At 40.7% G+C, this 12,709-nt stretch overlaps 1 protein-coding gene across 2 annotated transcripts in view; it reads left to right on the top strand.

Annotated features, from left to right (window-relative positions):
* The first annotated feature begins 238 nt into the window (after nt 1–238).
* Nucleotides 239–12,709, top strand: part of LOC143281163 (alpha-actinin, sarcomeric-like) — a 67,962-nt gene continuing 55,491 nt past the window's right edge. For both annotated transcript variants that reach the window (XM_076586188.1, XM_076586187.1), the window contains exon 1: nt 239–497. In XM_076586188.1, coding sequence (XP_076442303.1) covers nt 402–497 — 96 coding nt within the window. In that variant the 5' untranslated portion in view covers nt 239–401. The remainder of the gene's footprint in view (nt 498–12,709) is intronic.

The following is a 12,709-nucleotide window of genomic DNA, read 5'->3' on the forward strand; positions in this document are numbered from 1 at the left end:
AATAATCGACGTGAAAGAACATGTGCAAGCAGAGGGTTGGTAGTGTTCTCATTTACGGATTCGTCAGAATAATGACGCCAAGTGGCAGAAACTGAAATCGGATAGTAATTAATTCCTCAAAACTAAGGATCTCGACGAAAACCCATTCAATTTGTTTGTGAGAAACTGGATGACTTGTGTCGCGTGCTGACCTATGACAGACGATGACGATTCAAAGCGTTCACTTCCGCCCTCGAAGGTCACGTGACACGTCTCCACTGGCGGGGTGGTGATCGGCCCCTTTCGAGAGCTACTGGTGTGTACTTGGTTGCTGAAGTTTCCTTCAGGAGAAATTTACGTGCTCATTTCTTCTTGACTTGTTGAAGGTTTGGTGGAGAGGATCTGCAGTGTCTGACCCAACGATGGGGGATCCGTACAACGATGGCTACATGGAAGGAGAGGAGGAATGGGACAGGGAAGGATTATTGGACCCGGCATGGGAGAAACAGCAGAAGAAGGTCAGTGCTTGTTACTCTCCCTACACTCTACTCAGTTTGGAAAAGGATACATAGGTTGGCCACAGCTTGCAGGATTTACCATAACATTCAATGCCAACCGCTATGCTATTGACAGTGGTAGATATTTGGTATGTTTGTTGTTTAACGGGACTTTACAGTGGCGGCCGCCATTGCTCGAGTCTGACAAGCTTTTGAGTGCATACCTAATATGGAGGAGGAATTGGAGGGGCGGGGCTTGTGACACATTCTTTGAAACGGCATAGTTATTGTGCGACACCAAGGGGTCACGTATCTGCGTCGTAGGACTGTACAAATATACGTAAAGATTTAGCTAAATTGTTCAAATTACCACCACAAAGTTCAGGTTGCGTGTTGGTAGAAAAAGTTAGCAGCCTTCCACCCCTCGTCACCGTAGTCTGCAGAGCTGGTTTGGTGCGTTTCGTCTGTCACAGGCCGCTCGGTTTGCATTGTCCTGGACAAGATAATAAATCCCGGAAGAATTTTTGACACCATCGCTTGAACTGTCACCCCGCACACAATAACTTCCAATGTTCCATTGCACACAATAACTTCCATTGTGTTTCTTAGCATGGGTTGAAACATGGACAGTCACTGGTTTGGTTGCAAATAAGTCTGTTCAACCGGAAATGAATAAGGAAATTAAAGTGTTCTCAGTAAGGAATGCAGTGTTAGACCTACATTCAAACATTGTTCAAAGACACTTATGTAATTTGAATAAAAGACATCTTCTGCAAACCATAATTGATGTATAGTTCTCAGTATCTTTCTGTCACACTCACACGTGTACGGACAATATATAACTTTATGCACATGCATGCACAATTCATAAAACTTCTTTTTACTTGCCCTATGGTCAAGGCCTGACTAAGCGCGTTGGGTTACGCTGCTGGTCAGGCATCTGCTTGGCAGATGTGGTGTAGCGTATATGGATTTGTCCGAACGCAGTGACGCCTCCTTGAGCTACTGATACTGATATGGTTGTATGAAACATTTTTACACACACACACACACACACAATACACAATACACAGTCTTCCCAGCCCAAAAGAAATGACAGTGCTCTCTATCTTGCTCTCTTTTGATCTCATCATACACACACATATTTTTATAGATTTATAGAGCTTTCCTTCAGTGTTGAAAAGAATCTATTGTTAGAAACCAATTTTTTTTTATGCTTGAAGAGCTTCAATGTTTTTGGGAACCGTGGGAATTAGGATCAGAAGATACCTTTGAAATCACTGGTAATTGTGTATCGCATAAAGACAGTTGCTGAGTCAGGTGTAATTGTAAGGAATGTAAACTACTTAACTGGGAAAGCATTCAAGGAATGATGTCAGCTTCAGCCTTCATCAGGTAAATGGGACAGACGTGGAGGAGTGAAGTGGAGAGTGTGAGAGAAGGTTTGGGGGTGGGGAAAAAGTGGTGGTGGATGCAAACGAAGCATGAAAGGTGAATACAGGTTCCAGGTAGCTATAGGGAGATGGTAAGGAGCTGGAGTAGGTAGGAGAAGGAGGAAGGGTGAAGAGTAAACTAAGCATGAAAATGGAGGAGACTGGAGGGGTGGTGTCAGTGTCAGTGTGGTTCACGGGTGGAGGGAGGGGCTGGGGGTGGGGGAGTGAACAGGAATGTTTTTGCTGGACGTTGAGCACAGTGTTCAATGGTTGAGTGGTTCCGGTAAGCCACAGGACAAAACGCTACACCACAAGATGATGTTTTGCGGAGGTGCCACTCCCAGCAGGCTGGGAAAGAAGAAATGACAAAACAAGACCAACACATGGATTCATAGCTTATCAGTACATCCTTAAGTCCACATATGTAGTGTTGGGTACAATTACAAATACAGCCCACAAAAGCTGACATGTTTTTAAAATTTTTGAAATTATTTTTTCAGTCACTGTGCGCATGCACAAGGTTGCATGTATTTATTTGAAGCAATTTGTGTGTGTGTGTGTGTGTGTGTGTGTGTGAGAGAGAGAGAGAGAGAGAGAGAGAGAGAGACAAGATTATCAGTGTGTATTTGTCATTGTGTCTGATGCCTTATGTCACCATGTGTTTTTAGAACTATGTTTCACATTTGTTACAGATGTATGTGTGACATGTAAATGTGCATAAGTGTGTGTGTAACTTTTAATAGTTTTATGTTTTAATCTGTATGACTACATCATGTCAGTTGTCGTTTGTGTGAGTGTTTGTACATTTTAATATTAAACAAACCCCATTAAATTGAATTTGAAACCTCTTTAACTTTTTTTTCTTTTCTTGAGCCCTATAGTATTGACTAGACTTACAGGGTGAAGCGTGTTGAGCTATCAATCGATTTTGCCGTCAAACAGTCCCTCCTGCTCCTTCTCCCACCCCTTCGCCTTGGTCGGTTGTGTTGCGCACGAGTGACCATGAATGGGGGGAGGGGGAGGTATTTTGAAGCAGTTGGAATAGGATGTGTGTTATCTGCAGGTGGATCGGGCTTTGTTTGATGTGAATGTTGTGTGCATGTGTCTTGCAAAACTGGAACAGGCTTGTGAGGCAGGTGACGCAGTAGCTACCACCTGTATAGAGCAGCGTTAACACAGCAGTGCAGGAGCTAGCTCCTTTGGCTGTGGCCCCACATAACTTTTGTGGATTGATCCTCAGGCTCATGTTTATGATGTTTATAAGTCAGTCAGTGTGTGTAATATTTATTGGGTGACAGTATGTGTAATGCAGTGCTTGTCCTTATATGTTTGTGTTTGTAGTGTATTGTGTGTGTACCTGTTCATTGTCATGTTTGTTCCAAGTCCATTTGATTTTTTTTTCATGTTTACTATTTAAATATTTAATTTAGTCAAACCTTGTGGATAGTTTCAGACTTCTGCAGCTCTGGATTCTTTCCCCACCACACATATTGAAACCCCATTCATACAAGTGTACTGTTCAAAATGAGCAGAATGTTTTAACTTGAAATGAAAGTGCTTTTTGTATTACTGTGAAAAAGTCCGTGTATTTGTTTTACTTTATATATATATTACTCAAAAATACATAACATTTATAATTATGTGAATTGAAACCAGCTTGCTTCAGCTTACATCACTTGTTTTCAATCTTTTTTTGTGTGTGTGTTTTTTTCTTGCATCATTTCATGGTTACCTTGCATATAGATATACACACTTATCACAGATGAGATAACACTAAAAGTGGAAAATGCGGGAGATAGTCTGATAAAAACTTTGAAGCCTGTGGATGTCACTATTTTATTGTTGATCCCTTTGCGATGGTCTGTTGAAAAAAAAAGAGTTAAATCTTGTACCGTTAGACTGCCAGTATACTTATTCCTTGTACATTTACCATATTATGAACTGTGACAGTTATTCCCTGAGTACTGGGAATCAGTGGCCCCCTGCTGCGTGCGTGAACTGCTATATCACTGGATGTTCAGCTGTGGAATTAGAGCACACAGCACATGTGTGTGTGACTGTGAGTCATGGAACTGGCCTTCCCCTGTATACATGGCACCATGGCCATATCCGTGCTAAAAGCAAGGCAATTAGGAAGGAGAAGAATGATAAATTTATGTCAAGATAAGGCCTAATTTTAGCGTCAAGATAGTGTCAGTGGGGAAGGAAGACTGAGGAGTAACAATTTTGGTATCCATGTAAATTTAGGGCAAGTATTTAACATTGATGACTGTCAGAACAACTCCCAGTTCATCCCAAACTTCCAAGACTGATTTTGGATGATACGTTTTAATGTAATTTCCCCTTTCTGATAATACTTAATAGTGATATGTAAAATTTTGCTCTTGTCTGCATTTATGAGAGCTTTGAGCTTGTGTGTGTGTGTGTGTGTGTGTGTGTGTGTGTGTGTGTTCTCTATGTGTGTGTGTGTGTGTGTGTGTGTGTGACCTAGTTATTCATTTTGTAAAGGAGAAGGTGTTGAGACATTGTGTTCTGGAAAGAACCTCCTACCCCTCCCTTCCCAGTACTAAGTGGTGACAGACAGTTGACAGATCAGTGGAAAGCTGAGTGAGAGCACAGTCTGAGTGTGACTTTCCTGCCGGTGTTGTGTTGTAGTATGCTCCAGTAGCAAGAGGGATTAATTATAGTCCCCCATCCCACCCCCCTCACACACACTTCCCTTCCCCCAGAAAGCTGTTTTTGGGACACATGCCCCACTTAGGGAAGGACTTAGGGAATTCCATGGGGTGGGGTCAGGGAGTTGGGGGGAACTGTCAATAACAGGCAGGCAGCTTATGACCTTATGTAACCACACCTGAACACAGCATGGTTGTGGGGGACTGTTAGCCAGGTACTCCAGACAGGTAAACTTTGTACTGCTGGGGCTGCAAGCCCTCAGGCAATGGGTGGGGGGAAAGTGACTGGAAGAAAGGCACTGGTAGCACTATAAAAAGAAGGGAAAAGGGATAGGGGACAATGTTTTGTCTTCAGACAGCTCAACACTCTCACCTGTATTGCTTACTGTACGCTTTGTGTGTGTACAGTAGTAAGTCTTGATTCTGTGCTCGCTTGTCTCTATTGCTTAGTACACTTTGTGTGTACAGTAGTAAGACTTAATTCTTTGCACACTCTTCTCTATTCCTTTGTACACTTTGTGTGTTCAGTAATAAGACATTCATCACCACATACGTATAGTCTGCAGACTGCCGCATTTCCTGTATTTTGCTTGACCTGAGCAAAGAATGTCATCAAATGAAGTTTGGGTGATCTCAGGATGTTTAGCTCTCCTTAGCCATCTTGGTCCATGAAAGAAGTTGACTGCGTTTTGGTTCTCAGGTCTTCCGTTACACATTGTCTCAAAGAACTTTTCTTGTTTTGGTGCCATTCTTTCTGTATTTAGTTGTTTTTGGAAGTGACATCTTTCTCTTAAGTCATAGACAGATGACTCTCTTTTTATGGAGATCAGTCCATACTGTATTCAGTAAGATACAGTGATGATGGATATTATACTACTAAAAAAAAAAAGGAAAGAAAAAAAGAAGCAAACTGCAGTGTTTTTAACTCTCCTGCCTTCTCACTTCTCAGTGTGAGTGTGGCTCAATCCATCCACCAGCCAGCACTAGGCAGTAGATAATGTTTCAGTGTGGTCAGCAGCTGAGAGGTCACACATTCCACGATTGTAAACCTGTAAGATTGGAGTAGGTAGATAAGCCATAAGGGGGATACAGGTAGTCAGATAGTGGGTGTGTGATGGTGAAGGGAAGAAAACACCTTGAAAGTTTTTTTGCAGACATTGATATCATTGGATCTTTTTTTATAAGAAAAAAATTTAAAAGCAAAAAAACCCAGACAAACCCCTTTGCATTGTATGTATCCTTTACATTTTTGTGCCTACTCTACTATCATATCAGAAAAAAAAGTTTACTTGTATCCTTTCCCCAGCCTAGCATTTATAACTCCCCACCCATTCTTTTTTGCTCATTTGTGTGTGTGTGTGTGTGTGTGTGTGTGTGCATCTTTTTCTCTCTCTCTTTTGTGTCTCTCTCCCCCCCCCCCCCTCCTTTTTTGTAGACTCTTTCTCTCACACCACTCCTGTTTTTATTTCTTTCCAGTTTAAAATGAATAGCTGCATTGACAGAGGGTTGGATGATTTGTGTATGGTCGGCTTCACACAGAAACAGTTTCCATGACTGAGATCTTGTTTTCATTTTTTTAGTTTGTTTTCGGTAATTAGTGACTATTGCACTTGTAATGCAAAAGTACAGAAATTCTATCTCCATGTAAACTCAAGAGCAGGCACTTTCATTAGCCAGTGATTGTGTTTACACTAATTAGAGGTTTGTGTGCTGTGTAGCATTGAAAACGAGACCACTGTACTGAAAAAAAGTTTCTGTTGAAATGAAACTGAAACTAGTGAAAGAGTTGGGAAACCAGTACACCCAAGTCTGTGCACAATACTGTGTTATTCAGTACATGGTTTTTGATTGCTGGTGGTGTGCTGTTTTGTGAATACAGCTTGCACACTCACAGCCGGCAGTAGTGTCACACGTGACTGATGTCTATCTGTCTGTTGGGAACAGGAGTGTCCCAACCTGTTCATGTCCTCTCCCCGGGCTTTTTGATGGCCTGCTTTTCTTGTCAATTCAGTATTTAGACATGCTGTTCACTGTGTCACATTATCATTATGTGAGGTGGAGAAGCTTTCAACAAAATATAGATCTCCCCCCCCCAAAAAAAAAAAAGTTAAGCTGTGATAAAAACTGCTGTCAGCTTAAATTGTATTGCATTTCTACAAAAACCTGTGGGATGGGTTTATATAGATTTTTTTTTTTTAAAGAAGAAATTGAACAATATCTGAATAAGAAATAAAAGGTTCTGGTGTCAAAATGCCTTATTAATATTTTTGGGAAGTTGAGTTTCCTTGGTTTATGTTTGATTTGAAGATTGCATAATTAGCCATCATTGACTTGAGATTGTCATGTGTGAAAAGTTGCTGACAGATTTAACATGAGATTGGTGGGAAAGGGAAAAACTCAGTCAGATCCTTTTGACTGATAACCTTGACGTTGAACATTCTTTAAATTTAAGTAGTAATTGTTGATAGAATGACATTTTCCCCAACATCCATTTTTTCCTGCCATTTTGCAAAATGTTACTGAGCATGTTATGGAGAAGTCAGACCTTGCACTTGTGATGTATAGATCTCTCAGACTAGGTGCTGTTATGAGTCATGTTGAGAGCTCAATTCCTTATCAGTGTCAAGGTCAGAGACATGTTTCAAAGATAAGGGTTTCGACATGGTGTAATTCATTCCACATTACACCAGAGGACTGCTTGGGATGGATGCCAGTGTTGATGTTTTTTATTTTTAGATATATATTTTTTTAATTATTATTATTTTATTTTATTTTTTTACCTTTCAGCAAAGCGTAACAAATTGGGGAAACAGTGACTTGACAAACTTGGGCAAAATACTGACCAAATTTGGGCACGCTAGAGCATTTTCAAGCCTTTTTTTTCCCCCTTGGTGCTTGTTTTATTCTCTGTTAGTGTTACCATAGCTAGAATTAGTGGAAAGTCATGTTTCATTAGTTGTAACTTTCACTGCTTGGTAATTTATATCAAACACACTAAATTCCAAAATTTTACAATGCCTTTGATCCTAACAGTGATGTTTACTCATTTAGAATGATGATTGGTAACACGGACAGGTGAGACAATTATAAACTAGTGATCAATCTGTGCTGTCATTATTTCAGTCTAAGTCATCCAAGAATCACTGCTAAAACCTCTTACAGTCATAGTGATAGTCTCAGGCAGGGAAGATTGCGCTAGCTGTAATCCTTGCAGCTTTGAAAGGGTCAAATCCTGGCAGCATTGAAAGGGTTAAATCCTTGCAGCATTGAAAGGATTAATGACAGGGGCATGATACCATAAAGTTCAGGCATTTCAAAGTCTTGACAACGCTTGCTGACTGGACACAATGATGCATTATGACTAAGAGGAAAGAAAAAGACTTGATTGCCTTGGTCAGGTTTTATGTGTCAAATTCATGACAATAGATATTAGATAGGATATGGTTGTGAATGGTATTAAAATAGAATAACTTTCTATTGTGAAGGGTGACCCACCTTACAATGACCTTGTGTGTGTGTGTGTGTGTGTGTGTGTGTGTGTGTGTGTGTGTGTGTGTGAGTATGTGTTTACCCTATTCACTTAAACTTTAAGTTAAAGCATGGATAGGAGAGCATTATGGGTTTCCATATATTGGCATTTTGGCCATTTTCCCCCTATTTGTTTTATTTTGTTTCGGTATTAAGACATGCACTTTGGTTAAGCACTAAAGCAGCCCATGGATTCTGGTCACAAACATTTTCAGTGGAAATTAATTATTAATACCAAAAATCAGTCATGCATGCTCATGGTGAAGGTTGGATTAAAAGAAAGAAATGTTGATCCAGTAAATTGTGATGCTTACTCAGTAGACCTGACTCTCCCTCGCTTCATCCACTTTTTTCTCCTCCTCAACCTCTCTCTCTCTCTCTCTCTCTCTCTCTCTCTGTGTGTCTCTGTCTCTCTGTCTCTCTTGGTGTGTTCCTTGTCTCACTTGTGATACTTATGGTCTAGACATGGCAGATGTTTATGTAATGTAGCTTGTTGATTGTGCTACGGTTATGCTGGTGTTAGGTCCATGCTGGAGTTGTATAACAGTTATTGACACCGAGAGGTGTGTGTGTGTGTGTGTGTGTGTGTTGAAAGCTTTCACTTGTAATGGCACACAGGGGGGTTCCCCACTTCACAATTCTCATCCATTTCCTCTCTCTCTTTTAGCACCACCACCACTCCTCCTGTTACTAGTGTTAGTCCCCCTTCATCCTGTCCCTGAGTACTGCCCCCCCCCCCCCCTGCCCCCCTCCAATCCTCCACACACAACCCCTCCCCATCTACAGCCTCTCCTGTTTTTTCCCTACCTCTGTCACTCGTTCTTTTCCAGCTCTTTCCCCATACTGCACAGATCTCCATGTGGGGAGGGACTCGGAGGGGTGTAGTGAAAGGGGGGACAAGCCAGTGGCGGTCCTGCCATGTGTGTCCCAGTTGTGTGGGACTGCAGGGTGGTTGGCCTCACTCTGTGAGCACTGACACAGGTGTTTTCCTGGGGTCTGACTCACAGTGCAGACAGGTTTCTTCTGGCTCTCAGTCACAGGCACAGCCAGTGGAATGCTGCCTTGCCACTGGCTCCACTCCTTTCTCTTCTCTCCAGCCACTGGCAGGCCCCTCCCCCCCAAACCCCCACACAAGCCCCTTTGATAAAAAAAAAAAAAAAAATTCTTGGCGGGAATAAAAGTTGTCTGTCTGTCTCAGTGTCTGGTGTGTGATGTTCTTGTTGTGCCTGTCCTATGGGCGAGTTTGTGTTTTTTTCACATTGTAGATCTCTCTTGTTGTTGTCCATGTGTCTGTTTACTTTCACTCAGTTTGATAATTTGTTTATTCTATGTTTATTTGGCAGACTGTGTATACTAGTGTATTACTATTAGAGTTCCCCATAATATCCTCCAGTGATAATGGTTACCTCAGTTCCACAAACTCTAGGCCCAGTTTCCTTGATAGTTATGTGTTCATGTGTATGCACAATACACTATAAGTATGTGTAATACAGTATCATGAGAATGGTAGAGTATACATCACATGTCAACATGTACACAACATGTATGCAGATATTGATCTTGACAGTTGACTCTCCATAGAAAGTCAATGCTAGTCTATTCAGATAATCTATTAACCACAAATCTGTATATTAATTTATCCTGGACAGCAATGTTTCTAACTGGTTGTAAACTAACTCACTATCTCAGTATTGGTGTGTCTGAACTCTGAGTCTGATGATCTGCAAAATTCTTTTCTCTCTCTCTCTCTCTCTCTCTCTCTCTCTGTCTGTCCAGGGCTGTCTTTTCCATCTTTGTTGTTGTAAGAACCATCAGTGTTACTGTAAGTTCTACTTGTATGCCATATATTCCTATTCTTTCTTATTGCTCATCATTATTTGTGACTGTTCTGTCATCTGTTCTCTGTGGGTCTGATTGAGTGGTGATGACCATGCAATGAGGAGTGTCTGGACCCTGAGCATTAGTAATTTAGGGACTGGCTGTTGTCAGCAGTGTTGCTGTGTTGGCTTATGTTATGGTGATTGTTGTACTGTAGTGGAGCCAGGCACTGGGCACACAGAGCTGGGGGAAGCCTGACAAGTGCCAGAGAGAGTGAAACAGTTATCGGAGAGCTCTGTCAGTTACTGAATTTGGCTTACCTCACCTGACACGCACTTTGCTCCTGTTTGTGGCAAACCAAGATTTTTTTTTGGGAGTGTGGGGGGGAATCAATTGCTGTTGATCCTTTGAAAGTTCAGGAGACTTTCAATTGCCATTCTGCAGTCAGAATTTTTGTCTCAAGTCTGATGATAACGAATAATAATAATAATAATAATGGTATTTATATAGCGCTGAATCTTGTGCAGAGACAAACCAAAGCGCTTTCGCACCAGTCATTCACACGCATGCATAACTCTAAAAATGTAGAAACTAAAGACAGGAAGGGCAGGCAAGGGGGGCTATTTTGGGAAGAGGTGGGTTTTAAGGCCAGACTTGAAAGAGCTGAGAGTGGATACTTGACGAAGCGAAAGAGGAAGTTCATTCCAGTCGCAAGATCCAGAGACAGAGAAAGAATGAATGATCTATCACAGAAAGTTTACAAACTGTCAAGAATATTTTTCTGTAAATATTCCAAGAAATCAAATAAATTGATCTTGTCACAGAACAATAAAACCTGCAAAAAGGAAGTGTGATTTCAAGGAGCTAACACTGGCTGTGAGCCCAGTGGGAGTCGTCTGAGTATTATCACATGACAGATCAAGATTGTATTAAAGATTTCTGATTCACACTATAATTAAATCATCAAATATTTCATTTTCCAAACTGATGAATGACTAACATACATATATACTCATCTTTATGTGAAATTTACAGGACCGGAACTGCAAAAGGGAATCAAATAAAACCAAATAAAACATAAAAGAATACCAGTATTAGAGTGTATATATATGTATATATATATGTGTGTATATATATATATATATATATATATATATATATATATATAATTTTTTTTTAATAGAAATCTTGTTTTTGACATTTTTAGAAAATAATTTCATTATTCTAAGCTTGTGCTGTGTAGATTGTGTGTGTGTGTGTGTGTGTGTGTGTGTGTGTGTGTGTGTGTGTGCAGTTAGTGAAATTTAACAACAGCATTTTGTCAGCTATTACAAGTTCTACAGGAACCAAACTTGGTAGAATTATAGGGGAAAAAAAATCATAAGAACTTTCCAGTCACCTCCTTTATGACGACATGGTCACCTGATGGTGAGCAGGGTGAAAGACCTGTGTTCAATGCCACAATATATGGCAAAATTAAACAAGCTTCACAAAGCTCTTGCTTCCAGTTTTCATCAGAGATCAAGGTCAGCGTCACAGTGAGTGTGCGTTTGAGTGTGTGAGATTAAAAAAAAAGTTTGATTGGAAAATGAATAACCAATCCTTTTTGATCTATTCCTTGAAACATGTTTTAATCATAGTGGGTATCAGACTGTGCAGTGACAGTGATTTTACACGCCTTGTTGAAAGTTGAAGGTCTTGCATTCCAAGAAAGACTGAACATTCTGTCTTGAACAGGTAATCTCTCTCTTTTGCTTTGTCAAGTCCCTGCACTCAGCTGTTTCAAGTATGGCCTTAAATGCTGCCTCTTTCCAAAATATCCCTTCCCTCCCTTCCCTTTTCCCGTCCATAGTTTAGCCTTCTTTAGTTCTCGTAAGTTCTGTAGAGCTACGTGTTTTTTTTTGTGTGGTTTTTTTTTTTTTATCATAAAGAACATAAAAGTTTTGTCTTTCACAGTTTCACACCTTTGGGTTAATAACAATCAAGGTTTAGGGTTAAATTTATAAATAGTAATACATTATATCACTAATATTAGTAGTATCTTTATTACTATCCTTTTTGTTGTTGCTGTTGCTTTATTCTGCATTGACAAAAAAGAGAAAGGGAAAATACAGTATATGTAGTTGCAGTATAATACCAGAGGCATGGTGCCAAACAGTGGCCACACACCTTGCCTGGAAGTGGCCTGCATCAGCATGGCTGTCAGAAGTTAACGAAGGATGTGGGCATCAGCCCGGGTCGTTGAGGGGATGAGTGCACTAACTGCTTTCTGCACTGGGTGGGTGCACTGCAGGGGAGGTGTTCCACAGTATGTGCTACTGCTATGGTTTTTTTGTGGGGATATAGATCTATGTATAGATCTATATGACATATGGTCCCTGTTGTCTGCGCTCAGTGTCTTGCCAGGAGTTGTTTGCCAGCTCATCCTGCCACAGTCAGTCTTTGCTTGGCTGTGGGTTTCGTGGTCACTTTTCGTCGCTGTAGACTTACCTGTCTGTAGCAGACCTGTACGATGTATCTACGTGTAGGTATTTTTGTCTTTACTTTTTCTTATTTCTTTATGTTTACAGTGCTTTTGCTTCCAGTTCTAGGTTTGTTCTCAATAGAGAATGTCAGGGAGGTGGGGGGGGGGGGGGGGCAGTTTCTTTTGCTGTTTGGGTCAGTGTCAGCATTTGTGTTAGCACAAAAATCTTTGTATTAAACTATGCATGGTACTATTTATATTATGAAGAAGAAATGTACTTGATTGAAGACTCATTCTTTTCTTGGGGATTTAAAT

Source organism: Babylonia areolata, chromosome 4 (assembly GCF_041734735.1).
Source record: "Babylonia areolata isolate BAREFJ2019XMU chromosome 4, ASM4173473v1, whole genome shotgun sequence".
Taxonomy (NCBI): domain Eukaryota; kingdom Metazoa; phylum Mollusca; class Gastropoda; order Neogastropoda; family Buccinidae; genus Babylonia; species Babylonia areolata.